Genomic DNA, 27,028 nt, shown 5'->3' with positions numbered 1-27,028 from the left:
ATAATTTTTTACAAAATATTCAAAGATAATTCAAGAAGAATCCTTTTTTAAATATCAAATTTCTTATCTCCAGCGTTTTAGAAAGTGTATCAGTGCTAAAAAATGTTATTGATTTCAAATAGTCTCTGAAAGTTTTGAATTTTCCATGTACAAGATAAGATGAATTTTCCGAAAGTAGATACTCTCTCTGAAATCGTAAATGACAGCGAAACTCAGGTATCATCGAAACAAAGGAGTTGCAAGAAAATAAAATTTCATGCTAATATTTTGAAGGAAACGCATCAACTGTAGCACAATATTTATGAAGTACAGAACTAAAGAAAACGGGTAATTACCGGACACCGGTGCCGGATTCGCTATTGCAGAGATAGCGTAAACAGCGTCAAGAAGGGCACTAGGCAGTCAGCCCTTTACCTCCGATCGAACGTTTCCTCCTCCCTAATTGGCGAGAGCTAAATTGCGCTCTATACAGTTTAAGGGTTCATTGTCAGGCCGTCGAAGAACCCGAAATTAACTTCTACGAATCGTCGGTCTGATTTACAGGCGCGCGCGCCGCACGAGCGGTTCTGTTTGGTGTCGGGAAGTCGGAGGGGAGCGGGAATTATTACGAAGTGATTCGGGCGATGGCGAAAGTGCGCGCAAAGCGAGAGAGAGAAAGAGAGAGAAATAGAGCGAGAAAGAGTGTGAGATAGAGGAAAGGGGAGGGGGAGGAGAGGAGCAAAAGCTCGTTTCCACGAGTCGGGCGGCAGGCCCTATCAATAATCAGTATGGAAGATCGCTGTTTTGTCCGCTAATTGCCAGCCCTCCCCGCCACCCGCGGATCGCGCTCCAGCATCCCGAAATCAGTTCGTTCGTACCTACTTGCCGGCTGAGCGCGGCAGCCGTTTCCCCCACTACCGATACGATGGCCCCACTTTCGAGCCAGTCTCCGCCCCTGCCGACCGATGAAATGATGCACGCACCCGCACGCATCCGCGAGACGACGAACTGACCTGTGTGCCCCCGCTAAACTGCGATCATCGATCTAGGTGTCGCGATTTTACGGATGCGCCGTGGTTGGAGGTGACCGGAAAAGAGATTCGCTTGTCGGACATCGTGCCAATGGTGCCTAAACAAATTTCATGCAAACCCGAAGCGTGTTACCTTTGTTGCGAACTATGTGTTGCAGTGAGTACGATTGCAGAGAAGGACGTAGAGGTAGAGGAAGGAGAGCTGTCGTTAGTTTGAATCGTTACATCCGGCGACGGAGAAAATTCGCTGGTATTCTACCAGCCGTACGCTAATTAGTACGCGTAATATTGCCATTTGGCAGTACCGCCTACAGCGAAGGAAGTCACCTTTTAACCGAGTAAACACTGGACTCGGTTCACATCGACGTATTAATAAGGAGTTACCGAGAACGGGGCGTTAGAAGCTAGGTTTTATCCTCCATTCAAGGCGATGCGAAAACGTGAGAGAAGGCATTCAGCCACATCGCGGCAATGCTGGCGAATAATAACAAATAAATCGTGAAAACATTACCCAGCCGCCTCCGAATAAATTTTCCTTTCAAACGCCTCCTCCTCCTACTCTTCCCGATGCTTCCTCCCACTTGCAGCACCGTGCATCAATCCCTCCGCGCGAATAGCGCGACGATGAAATGGGCGGTGGTGGAGATGTAGGTGGAGGAGGTGGAGGTGGTGGAAGAGAAGAACCGTGAGGAGCGAGAGGAGAGGATCGAGGTCGCCGGAGGGGGGCGCGCGCGCCGACAGTTAACTCCTCGGTCAGCTCCCCCCTCCCTTCGCCCCATCCTCTCTGTCCTCCCGCCGCTCGAGGCGACGAAGCCGTGCCGCGCAGAGCGAGTCGCGATCTCCCCCCCCCCCTCTCGCCGCCCCCACCTCCCCGCCGCCCGCCATCCCCGCCCCTTCGCCGCGGTCCATCCCCACCACGTGAGCGGCAACCCTAAATCTTGCGGCAATCAGTCAGTAATCGGGCGGCAGCCGGCGCACGCGTTCGTTCTGTGTACCGCGTCTCGCCCCCACGTTATATACACCAGTCAGCTACTCCCACCACTTTAACCCGCCCGGACCCGGGGAACACGTGCTCGTCGCTCCTCTCTCTGTACCCGGTACTACACACCGTGTTGTTATAGTCGCGTGCGCGCTGGGTCACCTGTGATTTGCCCCGTAACACGTGGGTGCTACGATCTTTGTGACGTTTCGGTCGTTAACGTTGATTAAAGCGATTTCACCGATTTTTATTTATCTTGATTTTCGTTACGTTGCTTTTTTCCTATTCGCGGTTTCTCGTTTGATTTCAGATTTCGGCAGAGTTTGATTTTCATTTATTATGCGTACGTTGACGCGGATTTTGTGCACTATTTGTACATACCTGATATAACTAGGAATGTTAAACGGTATTTTTTTTCGGTTATTGCAGTGAATATTTTTAAATATATAGAAGAAAGAAAGAATATATGTTTTAGTGATTTTTGACAGTGAAAGGGAAAGAAGGCTTCAATGGATTCGAATGTTCTTCATCCCCGATTTTGAGTTGTAAAATTTAAACAGTTCTCATTTATCACTTATACTCTGTTGTTGTACGCAGTGGATAATCGAAAGTGCAGTGAGAGATAAGTGTACGAGCTGCGGTTCGAGTATATACGAAAGGATTCACGGCCGCGTTGGACAATTGCGCAACTTGAGGAGAATTAATGAATGAATAAACTTAATAAAAATAGTAAAGAAGAGAAGGTATATAAAAAATCGGAAACAACAACAAGAAACCGTGCGCACCTAAACGCTGTGTGTGTAAACACACGAGTCGAGCGTAAGTGAAGTGAAGTACGGTGAGGTTAAAACGCGCGGAGAGGAATTACGCCGTGACGTAAAATTAAAAACACCACGAGTCCCGAGACCCGCAGCATATCATAAGCCCGCGCACATCTTCTGCGCAGGCACCAAAATGCGCGAGCAATAAGCTTAGTGGCTGGCCCGCTAACTGCTAACGGCCCGAGGGCTGGCTGGCTACACAGTGACGTTGAGCTAATTAACGAGATTTAATTACGCGCGGGCAATTAGTGCCGTGAGACACCCTCGAGGAGTGACTTCGGAGTCGAGAAAGAAGACGGAGTAGAAGAAGAAGAAGAAGAAGAAGAAGACGGAGGAAGAGACGTAAAAGATGACGAGGAAGAAGAGGTAGAGAGTAAAAAAGAGCCACGCAACTGGCAGCGAGTGCAGGAATAATTAACGGGCAGTAGATTTTATTGAGCGTCTCAAACGGTCTTCGTCTTAATTCCGTTGAATCGTTGTACGACCGCCACTTAACCGCGACAAACTGGATCGATACCGTTACACAAATAACCCTGAGGATATTATTCGAGTCTCCTCGTGTGACTCAATTTGTGGTTAGAAAAAAAAACCTAATCGTTCCCGATAACAATCACGCAGTGTTTTAATTGCCGCTTGTGCTCGGTCGTTTGGATAATACTCGTCACCGCGGTCGTTGTACCGTTTGCATGTACGCGCACGGTGTAAATGTGATAACGGTGATCGACGTGACGGAGCGTTATTTCGTCGGAAATAATGTGCAAAATGAAGAAGATTAAAGTACTAATCGTCGCCAGTTAATGACAATCAGGGCATAGAACTTTGCTTTACGAAACATAAAAAGAGGAGGAACTGAAATCGTGCTGATATCAAGAGGAATCGTCTGTCTTCTGAAAACCTGAAGAGTCACAGTGCGGTGTCTAAGGTGGATGTTTTTCAAGTGGTGCGACGATGATGGTGAACGATAAATTTTCGTCGAATGATAACTCGGGACCCTGGATTCGGTAGGTGGTACTCTCACGGTACGAAAGGTAAAAGGACAGAGACACACATACCGCGTGATGACGGACACGGATAGCATGCAACAGCAACAACAACAGCAACAACAACAGCAGCAGCAGCAACAACATCAGCAAAAGGATGAAAAGGTGGTTGGAAGTGGCGGGGAGACCCGTTTGGAGTCGATAGTACCATGCGACAACAACAACGAGACCAAGGCGAAGTCCGGTGTCGCAACGGTGACTAGCGACCCCGATGCTCACGGGGGTTCTGCCCTCGACATGCAGGCAACCGACGGCACCCTCACCGCCGCGTGCAAATCGCCGATTGACAGCGGTGCCGGTGCCGGCGGAGGCGTCACCAGCGGTGCCCTTCAGGTGAACTCGTGGCACGCGCACGTTTACGCAGCGCCACCTCGGGCCCCGACACCTCACAGAATCAGCGACATCCTGGGCTGGGGTCGAGCCAGCTCCGGTTTGAGCGTGCACCACCTCCATCACCATCTGAACAACAACAATAACAACAATAACAACAACGTGGTGAACAACAACACCGCCAACGACAATGGCGGGACCACCAAACTCCTGGCACCGACACCCCGGAGGCTGACAAGTCCGATGATACGGGCGCCTCTCGCCCTTTACTCTCCTCTTCCGCCACATTCGCCGGCCTCGATGCCAGGCTGTTTGACCTCGCCACCGTGCACGCCGAGCCCAGCACCGCCGCTTAGGTCGCCCTCATCTTGTGCGAGTATCGCCTCCCCGAAGCTGGTTAATAACGCGGGAATCGACGCGTCGGCGGTAAGGTTGTCCCATAATCAACAGGGTCCTGGGTATCAGGATGGGGGTGGTCACGGTGGAGGGTTGAATCATCTCGCCGCTGAGGAGGAGGACGATGCTCCGCTTAATTTAACCACGACACCGAGGACCAGGAGTCCTCCGACATCGCCGAGCTCGTCTGTCCTCAGCGGAAGGTCTTTCTACTCGAGGACACCGCCGAATCCATTCCGAGAACCACCGCATATCGAACATCATCACATCATGGCTGCTCATCATAACGCCAATCAGGCTTATCTCCACAACGGACGACATCCTGCTGAAGTCACGACACCCGTACTGCCTGGGAAACCTGTCAGACCGCCCGTCAAAGGTCAGTATTTTTGTAAATATTAGATTTTACAAGTCTTCGAACAGAATTTCATAGCAGCAGCAGCAATACATGGCGAACACGTATAAGAGACTTTAGAATTCGATATACGTGGTATCTAAATTCTACCAGCAACATCCGAGTGTTGCCTGGTAGTAGGTCATGACATGTCCTTTGCATCTCCTACATGCATGTATCACATTGATCACCGTCTCACTGTTTACGCGATGGTTTAAACTTGCGATAAGCTTTGGCAATTGATCTATTTACGGTTTCAGTAACGATACCGTAATGGTTATATACGACAGTTGAAATATTCCGGAGAACATGGTATCATTTCAGACTCAAAGTTTGAAGCTGCGATCACGAAAGTTCCTGATGTTGTTCAAAGGCATATTTGCGTACATAACTGGAGGGAAAATAAACGCCATCGGCGATTGTTTGGGCGTAAATTCCGTGTCGATGTACGTCGCCTACACGCTTCCTTGCCAGCGTGTGTCTGTGAGTCCAAGGATTTGACACGCGTTAACAGCAGATCTCATTCACGAATATATCAACATATCTGCGTTGTGCTCAATTCGGAGTTCCAGGTATATAACACCGCGCTAAGTGTATGCATATCCTACGTATATACGTACCCGGACTCTCTTGTCGCTAACAATACATTAGTCAACGACCATCTCAGTCCCGTGTCGTGGTCGCACGTAGTTATATCACCAACCGTCACTAATCAGCGTTGGAATAATTTGAATCAATGATCCGATCAGATCTGTATTCGTCGTATCATTGGCGTACATTCGTATGTATCTAACACGGAACAGTAGCCAACCGTCACACAGACCACCGATCATATGCCATCCACGCGGTGCTGATCGTAGCGAGATGACTAATATTATTCGAAAATCAAATGTCGGAGAAGCAACAGCGCCAGTGACGATCGACAGCAACGATATCCGTGTCATCGAGTGCTTGTAACTTATACCTTAGGATCGTAAAAATCCCAACTGGTTCTTCTGGGTATTTATACCAGTTCGAAAAGAAATTCTAACTGGTTGTGAGTTTTTCCAATGTCTCAAGTCCTTGTGGTCTGAAATTATTTCTCCAGATTCATGCATGTCACGATGATAGGCGTTTGTCATTGGAATAATCATAAGGAAAACAGTTACATCTAACTTCGATGATTATATACCGCACGTTTTTTTTTCTTTTTGTTCCCGGAACGACATTGTTCTATAATTTGATTCAACTACCATTCGAATTCCCGGCATAATGTTATATTCGTTTCGAAAGAGATTTCAAGCTTGAAACCGTCCAACCTTGACGTGGAGAGAAAAAAGAAATTGTGTCGTTATCTCATTTACGGCGGTAGAAAAACAATATCATTCAACGAATGCTGAAGTCTCCGTTAAACCTACAAATCCAGAGAAGTACCCAATTAAACCCAGTGGTTCGAGACATAAAAAAAAAAAATATCTGAATTCCTTCAAACCCTAATTCCGACCCTCCAGATTTCCCCCCCTCCCCCTCTCTATCGGTATCTGGAGCTGAAGTATCGGATTCAGGTGACGAGGAGGCACTCGACCAAATTGTGATCCAAATAAGGTATTGCGCGACCCTCAACCTCCTCCTTCGGCGGTTCCTCGCCGCGTGATTAATTCTTATTCTGACCGTGTAGCCGGTGCTAGTCATCGACAGATTTGCCCGCGTTTTATGTCGGTTGTAAAGTTCCATGGCAATACGAGCGTTGATTTGATTATCCAACGTAGATCGGCCGAAGAAGTCTCGTTAGAGTTAAGAGCTTTCGAAGACGGCACTCATTGTCATTTGTTTCGACTCCTGAGCACATATCGCAGGCCGTATTTAGAACGGGAGACTCTCAAAGAGGCTTTTTAATAGACGCAGCAACGCCACCGCCTTAAACCCATATACCAATGCGATGTTCAACATAATGGGCTCCGTTCTGTCTGCCACGTTTCTCCTCCGTTAGAACATCCCATGCTGCAGGCCCCAGACCGCGTGGGCCTGCCAACCTCTTCTATGCGTGCGCCATGTGTCGAGCTATAAGGTATTTTGACTGGGCGGGAGGATTTCCCCATTTCAGGTCAAGTTTCGCCCGCTCCCGTCCCTTCGAAGGCTCGTAATGCATCACGGACGGGCCCCGCAAGAAAGATGCCGCACCACACGTGGGCCCCAACAGAACTCGAGGCTTGAACGGGCGTGAGGCACGGCCACCGCAAAGACGCCTGAGGGCACCTTATCTTCTTCTGGTTCCAACGTCGATTAGCTCGATATTTGAATCGCTCTGAAACGGTCCCACATGTGTTACCATTGAATACGGCCTTGGTTGTGAGATGCCTAACCGGAAGCGCGTCCTTGACTATCCCCCGATCACGCAGCATGCTGGACGAGATGAATTTTCTTTATGCTGATGGAATACAGCTATTGGAAATTCATCTCAACGCAACGGCGCAATTTTCGCATCCGCTTTACCGTGCATCCATTAGGTATTATATATACCGTTTAAAATGGAGTAGCGGAACACGGGGAACCTTGTATATAAAGAACAGCGAGAAGAGGGGTGCGGGTCGCTGGCTTGGCGGCTGCTTGGTGGAAGAAGCCACAGGTTCATAAACTACGCGCTGCGGGAGTGGAGGGGGTGCAAACTGCCTCTTAACACCCCCCAGCAGCCCATCCTCCGCATTCCCTCTGCCGAGTTAGTTCGTTTTTCCGACCGCACGGCATCCATCGACCTACCACCAACCAAACTGCAAATTGCCTCTTCATTCATTAAAACCGTTAGATTTTCGGCTGGCAATCTCTTCGTTTCGCACACTTGGCACATTTTTGATAAGCCAAATTAATCATCTTCCGGCGAATGCCGAAATCGTATTCCCATTATCTACCTCCTCTTCTTTTATCCGCGGAAGAGACGTACACGATCATACGTTGGGGATCGTTGTCCTATCACTTAGGTTACACTTGGGGATAATGAAACTGAGATGGCTAATTTTTTACACCAAACAGTTATGTTGGCAACACAGAGAAACCTGCAGCGCCAGAGTCGGCCGAGTGCGAAACAAACTCAATCTCGATAAACGTAACATAACCCATGACCGTCGAATTTAACCTTAGTTAGTTTGTTTCGCGTTCGGCCGACTGTGGCGCTGTAGGTTTCTCTGTGTTGCCAACATAACTGTCTGGTGTAAAAAATTAGCCGTCTCAGATTCGTTGTTCCCAAGTGTACCTACAATGGGTGACGCTCGGATATGCATCTGTGATTCTAGACGTAGCACAACGATTGCGACGGTGACGAAAATCGTTTTCATAACGCATCGCGTACCCACTTCATCGTTACGCCATTGAACCAAGTTATGCTCCGCTCTGCAGCGGCAGGTTTCCCACTGTTGACACCTGCAGTGTGTGTATAGAAGTCAATGGTGAAGAGCGCTCGAGGAGAATGAGCATCGTCCTCGGTGCTGCAGGAGATGAATAAACAACGTCCTGCATTCTGCCCGGGCATTTGGTACGATACCTGGAGCTGTGTCGCGTTACCATATATTAATAATTTATTAGTTATGGTTGGTCCCGCTGCACAGGACCAGATGGCCTTTTAGAACAACAATGAAGTGGCACCGTTGAAACCGATATTTACCATCGAACCACGCTCGTGTAGGTACGCCGCTTCACCCGTTGGCGACGACCTCTATATTTCTGCATCTCTCTACGCCGGCAATCAGCGTTCCATTTAACTAATCGGCTCCATACCCCGGACACTGTATTCTGCAAACAGAGCTTCGCGTATAGTTTTTCTGACCGCGTTCGGATGGATGTACCGGTAATTGCCGTTCCACGATCATCGTTAGAGTGTCGATTGCTGTTATTAAGCGTCGAGCGGTCTCGGAGTAACAGCGTAAAAAAAACTAATTTACAAAATCCTTACACAACATCGACTCAACGACTCATCCATCACACGCATCCGGTACCGAACGATCTTTTGACGACGGCGTAAGTACCGTCTTATATGCAGCGACTGGTATCTGGGAATTTTAACATTTTGCGGACAACGCGCCGGTACCCGAGTGACAAAATTGATGTAGGATTGGTTCTTCCCCAAGGCTCAACGATCCTGGCAGCAACGGCCATCAACGGCAGTAAGTAAGCGAGTTTCTCAACCCTTTCTATTGTATTCAGTAACGTGGGTGGGAAGCGGCTTGCAAACAATGCGTCATTTTATTCAAGGCTCGGTTTCTCTATCCCACTTTCGGGACTTTCATCTTCCTCTTCTTCGCTTCCAATCTCTTTCCCCCGCCGTATTTATTTTTTATTTTTTCATTTTTTTTATTTCGGTATTATTTGAATATTTATGCGGGCAGCGTTAAGAGAATTATTATACCGTTCGTGAAGTTTCTCGCTGACACAAGCCGGGATTAGGACGATCCGCAGGCTCGGCGTCGCCTGGTTTCTCGTTATTCTTATTCTTCTCCCACACACGCAAGCCCGTAAAGCGTCATCGTCGAACATCCGAACCCTTTGCAGTCGCTTACACGCGGTTTGCCAACTTCTCAGTTAGCGAGTCGGGCTCCCGTATCGCGTGGGTTCGGTTTATTGCTCGTTAACAGATCGCCGAGCGTCGGTACAGGAATCGATTGATTCGGACTAAATCGACTATTTAATGGGGCACTTCAGGATCAAGTACCCGGATTTCACCGAACATCCAATCGCCTGGCATCTTTCGCGTAAGCCCGATAATTGGCTCTGTCGCTATGGCGTAGCCGAGAGATGAGGAGCGAAAAATTATATCGCAGGACTGGAAATGTATCAGCATAATTGATTCGTCGACGGAGGGTGACTCAATCATGCTCGTTAGAATAATGAAGTCCGAACAGGAATACGGGCTCTCATTCCATACCGTATATACATGTACATAATAGAAATACCTAGTTGCCCGAGGAACGGGAAACTAGGCTCGCAGGTTCGCATACCTTCTCCAACGGTGCACAGATTGCTTTAATATACATTTGCATAATTGGTAAACTTCTTAGGCGGGTGCGCTATAGGTTATGTAACCAGGCAAAGCCTTCCCGGGAAGGCGTCGAGGGAAACCGCTCATATCCGAAACGAAGGAAACTTCCTAACGAGTCGTTGGCCGTCCCCGGCCGCACCCCGCAGGGTAAGATTATAGCCCCCGCCCAGCTGTATACAATACACGTATATTATACAATACGTCTGTATAACGGAGAAACGTAATAATCGTAGCAAATTTTTGTGTAACTATGTTATATACCGAGGGAATTTCGTTGGATTCGTACATTGAGAAAAATTTCATTTGTTACAGTAACTAGAAAAATTGAGTAAAACAGGTATCGTTAAAAAAAACTGTTCGAATATCGTTGGAATTACGAAAAACGAGGTACGTTCAACCATTTTGCGCTATCGTCGATCCTTTTTTGGTAATTGCAACGCAAAGTCAGTTTGTGAAGTTTACTCTGCTTTTTCGGTTAAACAAGGCTTTAACGTCAATTTATCGTTGCACAAACATTAAATTTTCGCAACAGTTACACGAAAATATAGCACAGTGATCGCAATGAGAAAGAATAGTAACGGATACCAGACTTTCCGGTAACAGCTAGAAAACTAATTTTCATTTTCTATCTAGAACTATATTTTTGGATTAAGGTAAAAACTGAAAATATTTAAGGACTGAGCGGTAACCGGAAGTAAAAATTTCTCTCAGTGTATCATTTTCTTCGAATACTTGTTTTCCAATCGGATTTTTTGGAACATTGAGCAGGTGTATCCGATGGCTAATCGATTATGGAAACAGTCACGGAGGGGTTACAGTTTTTGGGTGCGGGTCGTGGCGAATCGGTGTACAATCGTGGGCGTGAATGTCTCTGCTGGTGATTCACCTTCGGAGTTAAGTGCAACATGTGTTAAGGCAGTCGAGAGGTATTACCGTGTGTAACTTATAGGTATAACGTACGAATATAACGGTATAAACGTACGGTGGTGATTTATCCGTGTACATTTTCACCTGGCAGGTAATATACAATCTACTTGGATATTTACGCACCGGTGTTGTTCAATTGGTACATGTGCAGTGATATATTGTACACCGTGTATACGTTTGTTACGCTCACGACGTGTAATAATGATAATAAAAAAGAATTGAAAAACTCAAACATCAGTCGTGTCTAATCGAAACTCGTAATGGAAAATTAATACCTGGTACGCTCTTTATTTTTTTTTTTTTCTAACCAAAACTTTCCGCGATCTCGTGTCTGGTCATCCCAGAAAATCTCTGCTTAAAAATATCCAAACGATTAATCTGATCCACATTTATGGTACAACCCAAGTGTCTCGTTTGTATAAATTCTCGTACCGCTGGATAAAAATAACATGTGTGAAAGAATGTTTTAGAGTGGAATATACTTGAAGAGCTTGCGAATAGGAATGGAAGAAATCAACACCAGTGCTGATCTCAAACTGCGTATGATTTGAGCCTCGCGAAAACGTTGGCGCATCAATCGTATCAAACAGGATATCAAGGATCGCGTGTTAACGCGTCGCACACGCGAGTCCGTTGCGGCAAGACGACTCGAACGAGGGCCGACGTCCTGGGTTGATACTTGTACGCGTTCGCGGACTGCATGGAACGGAATGTGAGATAATCAAAAGGTTATCACCTGCAACGCAACTCTACGCCTTCCTACACTTTGAGCCGTAGGTATAACGCCTCGCGCCTTTCAGCCCGGTATGCGCTCCGATGCGTTCGTGGGCTCGAGGTGCCGACTCCACATCACACAACACCGTACCAATGTTTTACGATAATGTGCATGTGCCCGGGACGACGCGCCTCGCTATCATTCAACATGTTGGACAGGAGTGACCCCGGCTCTCATTCGCTCTGGACCGCGGAGCTGGATGGGAGTGGAGTGCAAGGTATAAGGTAGCACTGACCGATGTCAGACACTTAATAGCGTACTTGTTACTACAGTCATGTAGACAAGCGTACAGCTCAGCTTTGTTGCACGTGGATTACCAGAATCGTAGACGAATGTTGCTTAGCTTGTAAATTGCATTGTATACTCGGCTAAGTCATCGTGCACGGAATCAACTTTCTGACGTACCCATCGTCGTCGCAAATTATGATGCTCGTCCGATGCGATTTTATGTTGGTAATTTTCTGGTGAATTTATCCCATGGTTGTTCAGCTTGACATTCGTGACCATTCCTTGTTTTTGATGGTGGTAACTCATGTTCGTCATGCAACTGCAACTGTAATTTTGATTATCCATGTTTCGTAGAATAGTTGTTGTATAAATTGTTCAGCATTGATTAGCAATGTTCACCGCGCGATGTAAGAAAGACGTGAAAAACAAAAAATACGATCTTACGGTGTAAGAGTTATATCGTCATCTCGTATTCTGAAATTGATTCACTGGGAATTGTGATGAATGGCAATTATAGACTGGAAGAAAGTTACGTTTTACAAGTAAATACCATTTATCAATGAAATCCTTAATTTTCTTCATTCCATTAATTATTTGTTGGATTCAAACAGGACGTACTAAAATTTAATAAGCTTACTAACCATAAGATGAATGCAAGGGTTGTTTGATTCGGTTCTTCTTTTCCGACCACAAGTGAATATTGGCTAAGGAGTATTCAAATAGTTTCACGCCTTTCAAATCTCCGAAATAATCCTTTGTTTCGAAAAAATTTACCCAAATTGAAGAATTTTTATTCAGATGAAGTAAATATTTCGGAGATTTTAAACGCCTCAATTATTTAAGTACTCTTTAGCAAATATTTTCTTGCTGTCGGTAATGAAAAATTGTATCAATTGTACGCCGCATTGATTTTCAAGTCAAGTTTATTAAATTTCAATACATCTAATGCGTATCCATCAAATGTTTAATCGAATGAAACAAACCATGGAAATGAAGTAAACGCGCCATTTACTTGTTAGAAGCAATTATTTTATTTCAGTCCAACGTTAATTACTTGAATGCAAAGAGGATAGAAGACGCATTTGTTGTTGTCACGTATAACAGGTCTAAGTAAAGCCTAAAAAATATTATTAAAAATGAATTTACAAATCGCAAATGAAAAAGATAAACAACAGTAACAACGATGATTACTGACCAACCATCGGCAAGAGAGTTTTCTAAATTGCTTCGACGATGCAGGGAATGAAGTTCGCAAATCCGCGTTTCGCTAAGCACAATTATAATACGTCAAGTAGGACCACCGGGTATATAAATGCGGCAAAGTGGCAAGTAAGGGAATGGAACTGCCGTTGGAGATGGTATTTCGGGAAGCGTGAATCGCTTATTGATCGTTTGCCCATCCAGTGCCGCCGAGTAAGTTACTCCTCGTTTTCTCCTCCGCCTCTTCCTCTTCCTCTTCCTCACCATAACCGGTCCCCCGTATTGCCGTGCGAGCGCGCCGCGCCGGTCCAAGCTATGCGATACACCCCACCCAATTAACACCCCTGAACACGCCACCGCAACTCAGGAACCGGGGCGAGAGGAGTAGCCCGGAGAACTTGGTCGGGTGTTAAGGGATGAGGTGGAGTAAGGACGGCGGAGAAGCTCCCCTTAGCTTCTCCGAGTAAAATACCTCCAGGTTCAAAATATTTCTACACTGCGCGCCGCATTAACAAATTTTCCTCACACTACCGCCAACGGGAACCAAGAAAAGTAACACGCAAGGAAGAAGGGAGAACACTTATATGCATCAGTGTCAATGGATCTGATTGGGAAAACCTTTTCAGCTTGGACAGTGTATAACACGCATCTCAGATTTAATCTTGGAGGAGAATATTATCGTTGCGGTTTTGAGGAGCTGGATAGCCGTGAGCGGAGTGGAATTGTCGATGTCAACAAGATTTACATCCATTTGCGTGAATTCGCGTTATCGCGAATACATGAAAGCTTTGGCTGGATGACCACTTGCAAATTGAAAATAAGTTTCCTCACCGGCGCTAATTGCGGTCAAACCATCAACGGACAGTCGTTGTAACTCACCAGCTATCGCGACTACTTATGACTTACATCGCTACATGGATGCTGGAATGACAATGGAGCTCCGTTCACTCGCCATGGACAAAGAAGACGTCGTCATAATTTTGGAATACAAATAATTTGTTCGCAGCTAAAACCCTAACATGTAAAAATGCTGCTGTAACTCGGTGCAATAATGTGCGATACATGATACTGCGCGACGATACTAGGAACGTACTTGTTTCGCAATTCTATTCTGTTGCAATACTGTTGAGGAAAAGTTGCTTCATTTTTCTTCTCGCCTTTACCGTTCTTGGATTATCGCATGCCGTTTAATGGAGAGTTAGAAAGATAAAAAGCCCCTGTGGTGGAGTTCGAAAACAATTCATTTCCTTTGGGAAGTCCATACGGGGACCCACAAAGCTCTTGTTAGATATACCGACGATGGGTTTTGTCAGTTATAGATCTCGATGACTAGTCTCAAAGCGAGTTCAAGTTTATTTATTTCACAGCGGAAGTAGCAACACGTCGTGGGAGGAACTGTATTCGTCAGTTTCTGTAATTAGGACAAGGCATATGGTCTTTAACGAGAAATAGCAGTTCACAGTTGTTCTGTATAATAAAAGAGTGGCGAGGATTCCCTTCATTTCGGAAATTTAGTGAAAAACAAGAAGAGGTGCGAACAAGTTATGAGTGTAGTGACAAGTATTAAAATCCAAGCACCGCTGAAATTATATCTTCCATGAGAGAAAATACTGTAATCTGGTATGTACACGAGAGAAATGTTTAGTTCCGGTTACCGCTCAGTCCTTAACTATTTTCATCTTTTACCACAATCGAAAAATATAGTTCTGGGTACAAAATGAAAATTAGTTTTGTAACTGATACCGGAAAGTCTGGTATCCGTTACTGTTCTTTCCAATTACGATCACTGTTGCTATATTTTCTTGCAACTGTTGCGAAAATTTAATGCTTGTGCAACGATAAATTGACGTTAAAACCCTGTTTAACTAAGAAAGTAGAGTAAACCTCAGAAACTAATTTTGCGTTGCACTTACCAAAAAAGGATCGACGTTATCGCAAAATGTCTTACGCGTACCTCGTTTCTTGTAATTCCAAGACGTCTTGGTGTGAAGAACGGTATTGGGACTCGGCTCGTGTACCGTCGGAGGGATTCAGGAATAATTTAATGTTGAATTGACACCCGTGTTGGTAGTGCCCGATGATCACTTTGACTACGGTGTCGAACTGACATGGAGTACATACGAGCATTAGAGTGTTTAAGACGAATAGAAAGCGCCTACACCTTACACGGAGTACATGCATGGATGATCAGAGCGCAAAGTGGGAAGATGATACGGCGATTCGTGAAGCACCGCCGAAAACGCTTCGTATTCGGATAACGCGGTGTCGGGATCCTTAGAAGTTACGGCGATTCTCAGAAATCTGCTTTTATCTTTAATTTGTACGCTGCTAGTCTTCAGCGTCTCTCCCGGTACTTGGCTGCTGCAAGTCTTCCACCTCTGACTCTCTCGCTTTATTACTCCCATACTTTTCGTTTAACAAGTCGCCTCTTTGTTCCCCGAGGCGTGTTGTTAGCGCATAATAGCTTTATTCACTCCATTCAACGCATCCCGTTTACTGACCCACAACACCGCCTGAAGAAATCCTCGATAACGTTCTTCGATTTCGTCGCGGTAATTATAATATTGAAAAATAAACCAATTTATCGATCGTCGCATCCTATTCGGGATGGATTTACATTACTAACGCGTTACGTTTGTCGGTGAAAATCGGGTGGATTTCGCTCTTGTTTTTATTAAACGCTTTGACGATTCAGTTCTATAAAGTACCATTTGGAAGTTGTAGGGTTTTACAAAATTGTCATTGCATTGCTCTCACCTAGGCGTGTACAATCTACCACATTTTCCCTACATACTATTCTTAATTTTGTTATTCATAGCGGAAACAGTGATCACGGACTTGTGGTAATTGTTCAAGATAACCGTAAATGTGGTTTTTTGTTATTCCATTTGTTTTTCAAGATTGCAAAGGATCTATGAGATAAACGAGTTTGGTTTCAATTTTCTCTTCTCGTCTCCAATTCGAGTTTTGCAAAATCATTTCTTACACCATTATCAGATCATCAATTTCTCATAACACAGTAACTTTGTCCGGATAATATTATTTTTAAATTCCGAAATTGGCGTTATTTTAGTCGAAAGCTATAACATGTGCTGCACGGATGAAATCAGAAAAAAAAACTTGTCGAAATAATGAACGACACCATTTCTTTCAACCATTCCTGTCGTTAAAAAAAAGAAAATAATTAAAAAAAACTTGAAACATCATAAGTGTTTATAACGAACGTGCAGTAAATATTTTGAGTGTTCGGTATGGTGATATGACCTCTGCATATAGACATTCACAAACCTATAAACCATGGAATATTTTCTGCTTACCATTAGGCTATAATATATTATTTCGTATACGATGTTGCGGTGAAATTTAATGGCTCAAGTTTTACGACCGACCAATACGTTATTCCTGCGAACTCCGAGTCGAGAAATCTGATTCAAACCATGAAATTTTTTATCCGGATAATCAACAGCCAAGAAAAAAAATTAATAAAAATACGTGTCGCCAACTATTATAAAATAAACTCGGTGGCTATTTTATGAATAATTAGTACTCGGAAATTGGGATCACTTATTTTCCTCGAACTCAGTACGCAGCATTAACGGACACTCGTATGGCGACGTAGCGAAGAGCAAATGGACGGAAAGATGAGTTCCCACATCCGCTCAAAGCTTCCAACACGTGTACAAAACGTCGTACGTTATATACTTGCACGAAAGAATGCGAGATGTATGTTCTATTCTCGTCTCTAGTTTCCGCAGCGTAGAAAATCAGCAGATTAACTGAATATAATAATCGGGGGTGAGATAAAATTTATGTGAAAAAAGAAAAAAAAAAAAAAATGTTCAACCAACTTAAAATACGCTCAAAGTTCAATTCAGTTACGAATGAAATTTTTCTCAGTGTTTAGGTGTTGTTGATTTATTTGCGGAGAATATTATATTGTGTACTTTATACCAACCGACGCGGCATCTTGTAGAGAACTTTTCGGGAAGTCTGGAAACTTCGGAGGGATTGAATTCACGGGGAAAGCTAGATGGCAAAACGTGACTGCGAACCGTCTGCCTCGTCTTCGTCGTTTGAGAAAACCTTTTACAGAGTTGAGGTTGCTGCGGTTTTGCAGCAACAGTTGCAACGAAGTATAACAGCAATAAAATAGTTTCTCGTCTACGAGGCGAGTTCTTATCCGTGCGATTGAAAAATCAGAGACAACCTAGAAAACCCACGCGAAATTCCGAGTAACAATTATTTGTACCGGAAGCTGATAGATGCAGATCCACGCCTATCGAAGAGAGGAAGAGGAGTTTTCAATTTCTGGGAATCGGAAGCTCCGAAATCAATCTCTGGTATAATTATGGCTCGCACATCCGGCGTTATGTGTGGCCCACGTTCGGCGCAGAATGTAATACGTGCCTGATACACGACACGCTGAAAGAGAGAGATGAAATGCTCCCGGATATTCGAAACAATGAAAAACAAGTGGAATTATTAGCGCGTTGTTGACGGTATTTTTCACAGAGGCGAATATAACGTGAATATTGAAAATAAACCATTGTCTTGTCATATTTTTTGCGGTTGACTTGTGATAAGAAGTAAGATTATTCCTAAACAATGACGCGATTAACTCGTTGATGTGTCGGTGCGATACGTGATGAGATATTTTACGATCGATTGTGAGAATGTGGATGGTATTCAATAATTGGTAAAATGCGATTCGGCTACGTGAAAATTGGTTGAAATTTATTTGCGAATTGTATCTTTGGGTAAGATTTTTATTTAATAATAGCACCGAGCATTGAGTTAAAGATGATCGATGCATCGATTGATCGGGTCAAAAAAAATCATAATCGAACACGACTGGGTTGAATCGGTAAAAATTAATCGATGAATCGATTGTTTCGTATTTTTTTGAAACGCTTCGTTTGAAACCAAAATTTCGGAAATTTCGTTACGTAGTCTTAGTTACAAAAAAGTTTTTTTTTTTTGATAATTTATCGTTTCACTCAAAATATTTATCAATGTCGAGTGAAAATATTCGATTAACATTCGCTTATTACATCAAATAGGTACTTAGTAAGTAAGACAATGATAATAATTAATAATTTAATCATATGAATTGATATTCTATTGCGTCGTTTGTGAGAGTAAAAAACGAGAACCGATTAATCGATTATTTTTCCCTCAAATTTGTGGCAATTCTTAAGATTTTGATCACATCACGAGATTCGGCAATACCAATTGGATTGAATTTATCGTATTAATCTTTTACAGTTATATAAGCTTGAAAAAAAGAAAACGATAACAGAGAAACAACGAAATCTGACTTCGAGAATTTCAATGCAGATTTTTCGTAATGAAACGTACGTGTGGCTTCCAAAACTATGTGAAAGAAGAAAAGTAATAACAATACGGCAAGAGTATTTTGACAAGAATTGTAACACACCGAAGTAAAAGAATTGAAATTCCCGAAGGCTGGAACAAAATTGTCTCTTGAATGAAAACGTGATTTCATTTCGAATCTTTTTCCTGCCCTCTCGACTGGATCCCGGCCTTGATCTTCAACAATATGACTCGATATGTTCGATTACGTTTCTGTATAAGAGTCAAGCGTATCCACGTCGTTGGACACGCTTGACTCATCGATTTCCCCATCGATTGTCAGCGAGGATCTGCCATATCCATCCGTGAGCGGGGGGTCAACTGCATCCGTGTAAGATGCTGGATCAAATTCATCATCCGGCTATTAGGCCTGAGAACAATTCAATGTACTTTATCGTTTATTTTTACACTCTCTTATCTCAGATCTGGTAGCCGTTTCTCCGACGGATCGATCGTGAGAATACGATCGATGAATCGTGATCGCCTCAAACTATAAACGAAACACCTTTCCGGCGCTCGAACTGTCATTTTTTAGTCATTTTCTTCAATGTCAGCAAAAATAAATAAATAAATTAATAAATAAATAAAAACAAACCACGGATAATTGGTCATTGGACTCACGCAGTTTATTGATACAAAATGATTTATGAAAATAAAGTCTTAATTCCGTTCCTTCTTCTTTGTTTATTTATCTTTTTGCGATCACCGTGCCACTTTGCCACTTTTTCTACGATGCTAATTTGACGCTAGAGTGTGAATAAAAAAATAATTTGCCGCGAATTATAAGCCTCTATAATCGTGTCATTGAGCCGTGTAGATATATCGACTTGGTTATTATACGGATTTATATTTAATTGCCTTGTTGTCATGTCCGATACGTATGTGACATGTATGGATATGAGCCTGGCGGAGCGCAGAAGTTAGTGCCAATCTTGAATGGAATCCGCGGAACTACCGGTGCTGCAAGGATGTGCGCCGTTGCTGCTGTCGATTGCCAAACGGTTGAAAGAAAACCGGTTGGTTCACAATTTACACTACCGTTAATAAATTACTGTCGGCGTATATATATATATACATATATATATGCGAGTGTGTGTGTATAATTTGCGTGTCTAGAGACGTTTGAAACTAAAACACTAAATCTTTAACGCGCATGCGATTATGTTACGCAGATTTCCGGCTACCTACAATCTTGTATTCATATGAACGATCTCTGCCTCATCACGGATACACAAATTGATTACCAGCGACTTGGAAGAAGTTTAAAGGGTTTCTAAAAAGCAATCAATGTGTATTTACGAGGCTGAAGTTGGTAACGTTAATGTAACGGAACGTCACGTAAGAGTATAAAAAGATCGTTATTTGTCCATTTTCTGAATGATTTTCAAAGAGTTGATTTTTAGAAATGAGCGAGTATATTTTGTTTATAACTGTTCACTAAATTTCAGAAAATCTTGAATGTGTTACGCAAAGATTTTTCCCAAGCATGCAGGCTTACTGTCGTGTTGCTAACTTCATCCTTGTGTGTATTTCGATACTGATACATGGGATGAAAAAATTTTTATCCGAGGCATTCTTTCACGCGCGGAATGTTCTCAGGTACGACTTTATCAGACGTTTCGAGCTCGTGATGAATATTCTTGCATAAAAATTCTATTTCACGGTATCGATATTTGGTAATCTGTAATATATATATATATACGAGTTTGATAAACTGTGATTTAAAAAATGTACAACCGGTTTTGCGGTTCAGTTTATATTTGGCGTCACGTTCACCGACCGAATTGGGATCAGGTTGTGAAAGAGGTGGAATGCAAACGCGGATTCAAATAAAAGTCGTTTCCATCCGTTGATGTAACACAGAGGCCAAATTTGCAGGCAGGATTGTTATGACAGTAAAAAAAAACAAAAGTAATATTTGTGAATCAATAATTCGAGGGTTCCTATTATTCACAAGTACTGTTATTCAATGGTTTCATTTATTAATCCTGAGTGATGGAAATTTTACGACGATTTATTATTTGAATATTCAAATCGTTCCTCATACTATCGCGTTACGTGGGTTTCTTTGATTTTATTATCTCGGAGCTGCTACATGATTAATTTGATTTCAGAGAATAGGACTGACCCAGAATCTTGACTAAATATAGTATCTAGTTCCATTATCCTTGCGGGCACCAAATTGTACGTTCAAAGGGACGTTACGCAATCGTTTGACTATATTTGACAGATCGTCGGCAAAAACATGTTGATCCAAAGATTGTTCAAATGACTCGACAACCTGCTGAAATATTTATACATCCATTTGGTACTCGCGCATGAATGCTAAAATGTTTTAAAAAATGTCGAAACGACACACATTCAAGATTTACAAGTCAGAAAATCGCTTGACGCCTTATTTAAATTTAACATTGAGAAAACCTGTAAATTGATATAGAAAATCTTGATAAACGAAAAAAATTCCGAGTCCAACGTAAACAAATTCCTTGAATACGTGGATAGCAACAAAATGAAACGTAACTAGTCGCGCAGCATTAATTTTCCAAGCGTATGGATTTAATAACCGTGTTAATTTATCGTCATTCGTATTACAGTGATATATAGCTGTCGCGTCGGTGTGATTTTAGCTGTGCTTTTTTTTATCGTCCGGTGTTGAATATCGCGGATGGTGAAGAAATTTGCAACTCTTCACATAACCGTGCATCCTGCATGTTGATACATATAACCACTTAATTGCTCGGAGGTAATTGGAGCTCGGCTTGTCTGCCACGGCTCTCGATTCAGTCATCGATTTCCTTGCAAGTTCCAATTAGCATTCACTCGCGGAATAAATAGTGACCGTCAATAGATCCATTAGAATCTGTACACATAATTGTACAGCTATATGATCTCTGTTCCGATTGACTAATAATAATCCGATTTCGGCCGTGAACTTATGGCATAATTATTTTATAGCATATATTTTTATAGCCCAAATCACGCGGAGAGTAGAAATATATGAAGACGACAAAAGGAAAATAAACCACAGGGTAGACTGTGATTGTTTTTTTCTTGCATTTTTACGCGTCCTTTCAATTTTCCAATCAATTTTTGCAGCATATTTCATCCCACAGTTTGAATACGATATAAAGCTCTGTGTTATTCGAAATTGGAAACGCGATTTCGGTATTCTCAATCGTTTCTTTAACAACGTGTAAAACCTTTTTCCATGCTCAGATCAAGGGAAATAAGATATTTTCAAACTTTCGAAAATGTGTAAATCTGATAATCGAATCAAGTTTTCTCCCGTTCAGAATTACTTTTATTTTCTTTCTCCAAATCACGGATTAGGATTTAAGCAAATTACCATTTACTCTTTCCAGCGATTGCTAAAAGACAAGGCTCGCAATAGCGAGGATTTCGCGATAAGGTCGATAGATGAAAAGTTTAAATTCCTAATGGTTTATTGATCACCGAACGATCGAACGGACTATATAACTAACAATTTGGAGCTCATTTGATACGTCAAACGATTCTACACGCCTAATCTATGAAGGTGCGCGCGGCGTTTCGTCGAGTGGCTGGCAGTAAAGCCGCAGTACACTTGGCTGCAGGAATTCTATGCCGGTTAATTTAATCGCCGGGTTGGTTATGTTGGCAATACCGATTCATCCCGCAGCGCCACCGCCGGCCGGCTGGCCGCGAAACGGGCTTACAGTTTACAGAATGCAAAGTAGACACTGAGGAAAACAAAGTTGTGTCAGCTTTTGGATGAGAGTTACTTGGTACAAGGTTCATCCACACCTAGCGCATTTGATGTTCGGTCGTTCAAATATTATAATTATGTAGTTGAAACGAAGTGGCTGTCATACAAAGTTTAGTTTAAAAAAGAAAATCGATTTGTCCTGCAATTGTTTGGTACACGCAGCGATAAGTATCAACGAATAGTTGAATACGCGAGTCTGCAATATTATAACCAGTTATAATGTGGTTGGATCAAATGACGCCATGAAAGTTTGTTCGTTCACATACTTTCGAACAGCCAAAGAACGCAGCGAGTGACGAAAATCGGTACTACTAACTCTCTCTTAATATTCTCGTTAGTTCTCCTTATATCTAGGCTGCGTGGTCTACGCCTTGTCCTCTTACTTCCCGCCGTCGATTCATCCAGTTCAGTAGCCGGCCGGTGGTGGCGCTGCGGACTGAATCAGTATTGCCAATGAAGCTGAAGCTGGCAGCTAGAGTTAGCAGTCAAACGTGTTGAACGTTTTGGAAATGGAAAAATGCAGTTCAGAGATATTCTCATAATTCTATAAAAGCATTGAGGTTTCAAGATATTTCACAAAATTGTGATTTTCGGACTTGACTACCTTATTCGACTGAAGATTAGAACGTTTGGCTGCTAATTCTGGCTGCTAGCTTTAACACTAGCGTATTGCCAACTTATCAAGAAATTAATCATACCGAAGTTAGTAACGTTGTCGTAACGATTCATGGTAAAGAAAAACAGTTATTTCGCGATTTTGAAACCGTCTGAAATTCGGTAAACCGTAATAAAACAAAACACACTCATATTTCGAAATCTTAGTTCCTTAAAAATAATTATAACATTGAGAAAATAGTGACTCGAAGTCAATGTTCCGCAATGTTTCGTTACGACAGAGTTACTAACTTCAACATGATCAAAATTAGCTGTCACAAAATCAGAACCCGGGATCGATGCAGCCAAGTGTACGCGAAGCCGCAGAGTGAATTATCTCCGAAGTCTGCAGCTGGCAACTCGCACTCATCGCTGATAATTCCGCTCCTCCAATTATCGACGGCATGCATCGAAAGACGCGGCGCCAAGCCCGTTTTCACCCTTTCGGTACACTTGCAGTGCGGGATTGAATATCCGTACAGGCGTGTAGGTGTCGTTAAAATTTAAGTAGCGGGGAAGTTACGTACGAAGCTACGAAAAAGAGACTCTGGTGGGTAATACTCCTCCATCCTTAGGTGGGTACGTACCTGCATCCGCAACGCCGGTGTTTATGCATCTATGGTTCACGCTGCAGCTGTTCCATCAAGTCTACGCCACTTTCGTCGGCGCTAACGACTCAATTCCCCCGATACCGACGATCTTGTTCCGTAGTATGAGGCATTTATTTCACCGAGAACGAGGATCCACGCCTTCGAATCAACGGTCCTCCAGGATATACGTGCCTGTAAGACGCTAATTGTATTACTAAAATATAAAGGTTAGGGCTGTTATTTACGACCTCGTATGCACTTCTGCTTCTTCATCCTGCTTCGGGCAACAACGCCTCGATGTTTATATCTGTTTCATCCCCCCCCCCCTCCCCCCCTCTCTTAACGCCTTTACTCAAGCTCAATTGACAACTGGCGCATGTGACTTTGATCGTTCAGACTCGATAATGATTATTTCTCACGGTACGAAGCTGCCGATTCATTTTATTCAATAGTTATATGATCTCGGAACTAACTGATTGCTGTTCGCACGTAAAAAAATACTCGTATTCAATCAATTTACCAAATCTGGCGGAATATGTGTTGTATTAAATGAAATGGATGTGGTATCGATTTTGGATAACACAAATTGTTGCTCTGACCAGTTCCTTCTTGAATCGAATGTCATTTTTGTGAACCAAATAGACTCTGCCTTCGCCATATTTGTTAGGGATAATGACAAGATCACTCTGATAAACCGATCCCAAAAACGGCTAAAGAATTTAGTGATAATCGTGAGCTCATTTATAAAAATACCACAAAAGACACGTGCCGTCGTTGCTTCGGAGTCTATGACAAAATATGTCTAGAATCAAACTTGACTGGTACAAATATTTGGATATCCTTATTTATTATGTTCCAGTTATAAAGACGTTGAAATTGCCAGCATATAACTGCAACGTGCCAAAAACAGATCGAATCCAAAACTGATCGGTCTTCAAGCGTCAAGCCAAGGTGAAAAGGTCTCAAAGTCCTATTCTTCTCGCGAAGTTTTGATAACTCCCGACAGATGACGCTATTTGCCCCGCGCGCTCCCCTAAGTAAAACTGGATGAGTATACACCCACACCAACTGGGTAGAGTCAGTGCATCTCAAACATCCATTACCTCGTTCCGGAGATGTGAAGTTGTCGAGGTTCGTGTTCCGGGAGGCTCCAGGCTCGTTCTCTTGAGCTCACTAGGCTTATAATAGCGCCAGGTCGTCGCTCAAGGCTCGACTTTGAATTCGTTTTATAATTTCTTAATTAAATGCAATAACAGCGTCGCCGCGACGCGCCGCAGCCACTGCAGACAGACGGCGTTAACGGTAATGCCGCGGTTAAACGCGGATGCTCCTGTTATAATTAGTCCTCGGAAGCTTATACACCCTACCTAACAACCCGGCGTGGCGTTCCCGATTATGCTACTCGCCTCTACGTCACACTCTTTTCAGACGGTCACAGGTACTCATACTCATCATGCGTGCCCAGGTTATCGTCTCTGCGTGACGTTGGTCTCGGTTAATTCCTTTCCGGCGTAGTTGGTTTCGATTTTTATTTATTTATTTATTTATTTTTTTCATTCTTTTTTTTTAATTCAAATTTTTATGTTCACTTATTTCATGCAATTCGTTCTGTATCTTACGTTACCACAGAAATATTGGGAAAATATCCGTCATTATTTTAAGGTAATTGATTTTGAAGAGGAAATTGACTGTCGAGTATATTTCCAAGATCGACTGATTTATACGAGATGGTTCGACGTTCGTTTAGTTGATTTTCTCACCCTAGGGCGATTCTATCAATTACCGGCCAATGATCTCTCACGGTATTAGGTTTGAGTGTCTGCAATTAAGCTCCAAATCCTCGGAATATATTGTATATTGTTTACGAAAAACACGTAGAGCAATTTATTCTCACCTTTGATAGAATCGTTATAATCGAATTTGAATTGTTACATCATCCTTAAGTGCTAACGATTAGGAAAAAAAGGCAACACCACGACGTGAAAACTCTCATCTTTCCAGTTAGGTAACATCCGATTCAGCTTTAATCATAATAATTATCTGGAAACTAATTTTTTCACGTACCATTTACCTCAATAATTAACCTATCGATGCTTACGCGAGAGAAATTAGCTTCAAAACGTTTCAGGGTGCATTAATAATTGCGCGAAAAGTGACAAGGCAATCTGTTCTTTACACAGCGGTTGAAACGTAGATGCAGTGCGGACGTGTTTGTTTTTAGCACATATTGCGTCTTGTCGGCGAATAAAGAATTTTTCTTTTTCTGGACATTACCATGTCATTGCAATAATAAGCGGGACGTAATACAGGTCAGGTTAAGGCAATGGAATGCGGAGCGATTTCCAATTTCGTTATCTAGAACTGCTGAGAAATCTGAACGAAACTCACAGCACGTGTTATGTGTATACTTTTTTAACAGCGAGTACTGCACTAGCAGGTATAAACGATTCTACTTGTATAAATGGGACTTTTCAAGTGGTCAGAGACCGATTCAGTTTTCTCACTTTTCGGACTATACCGATCATTCGCAACACTTGTGAAAACGAAAATTCTCACCAACGATTCATCGTGCATTTGTACCGTATCACGAATAAAAGCTGGAGGTATGGAGAAAAAAAAAATAATACGAAGTCAAAATTAGATTGTCTATTAGAGTGTTCGGAAAAATGAAAACACATTAACCTAGTTACACAAAACGATCGACGATCAGACTTCATTGTGTAAAAGACAAAGTTTGAATACTCTGCTCTTCGTAGCATGCACATCATTTGAAAATGTCATCATTGAAATGTCAATGATGTAACATTATCCGGTGGATGATCCGGACCACTTGACGGTGATCGATACTGTTCACGTAGATTGCACCATCGATCATGGTTGGGTTCGATTCACTTGTGCTGAATTTTCTCCGCTCTGGTTCACAGCGGGTATCTTGTCGACAGTGTAATTGAAGTAATCGTTCGAAACTCGATTATAATTCAGATATAGCCGGCCCCGTTAGCTATATACACGGTGGCTGTATCTTTTTCATCCACCATCTCACCCTGAACATTTCCGCATCAGCGACCTCATTCCCGCGAATAATTATCCGTGACCAGACTGTCTGCCGTGCCAAAATCAACCCCGCTTGGTGATGCATTACGTTATGTATGTACGTGTGATTAATACCGTTGCACGTACACGTATGCATACGTACGTGTCGACGTCGCGCGATAATCGCAGAGTCATTTTATACTGAAACCAATTATTACCACCAGGCTATTGTTATCGCCCGTTTAAAACGCCACCGCGAATTAATATGCTAGGCATCCGGGATACGCCGCAAAAAGGCGGAACGTGTTCAGGTACAACGCCGAGTATTGTCGAAGCGGTGAGAAAACAAGCGCGGACACGGATCAGCGACTGAATTAAACCATTGCTGGGATTAGAAATTGATGAAAAAGGAACGAAATAAAGGAACAAACGCAAAGAGTTGCGGTGAAAACCAGTAAAATCACGATTAACGATAAAACTGATGAATTTAAACGTCGAACCGCGCCGCTTTTCATTTATTTCAATCAA

At 43.0% G+C, this 27,028-nt stretch overlaps 1 protein-coding gene and 2 long non-coding RNA genes across 3 annotated transcripts in view; 2 read left to right on the top strand and 1 right to left on the bottom strand.

Annotated features, from left to right (window-relative positions):
- Positions 1-1,995: 1,995 nt before the first annotated feature.
- The window catches only part of LOC124183831, a 214,304-nt gene continuing 189,271 nt past the window's right edge, over positions 1,996-27,028 (top strand). Inside the window, exon 1 of the mRNA XM_046572897.1 lies at positions 1,996-4,955. Coding sequence (XP_046428853.1) covers positions 3,869-4,955 — 1,087 coding nt within the window. The 5' untranslated portion in view covers positions 1,996-3,868. The remainder of the gene's footprint in view (positions 4,956-27,028) is intronic.
- Positions 3,457-22,789, bottom strand: LOC124183842. Its single transcript, XR_006871067.1, has 3 exons — positions 22,661-22,789; positions 16,759-16,770; positions 3,457-3,467 (listed from the first exon to the last, which is right to left on the bottom strand). It is a non-coding gene; the product is annotated as an uncharacterized LOC124183842 (long non-coding RNA).
- Positions 14,467-22,799, top strand: LOC124183841. Its single transcript, XR_006871066.1, has 3 exons — positions 14,467-14,477; positions 19,288-19,291; positions 22,669-22,799. It is a non-coding gene; the product is annotated as an uncharacterized LOC124183841 (long non-coding RNA).

The sequence above is a fragment of the Neodiprion fabricii genome, chromosome 5 (assembly GCF_021155785.1).
Source record: "Neodiprion fabricii isolate iyNeoFabr1 chromosome 5, iyNeoFabr1.1, whole genome shotgun sequence".
In the NCBI taxonomy this organism is placed as follows: Eukaryota; Metazoa; Arthropoda; class Insecta; order Hymenoptera; family Diprionidae; genus Neodiprion; species Neodiprion fabricii.
Note: the sequence above shows the minus strand (reverse complement) of the source record. Positions and strands in the feature narration are given on the sequence as shown.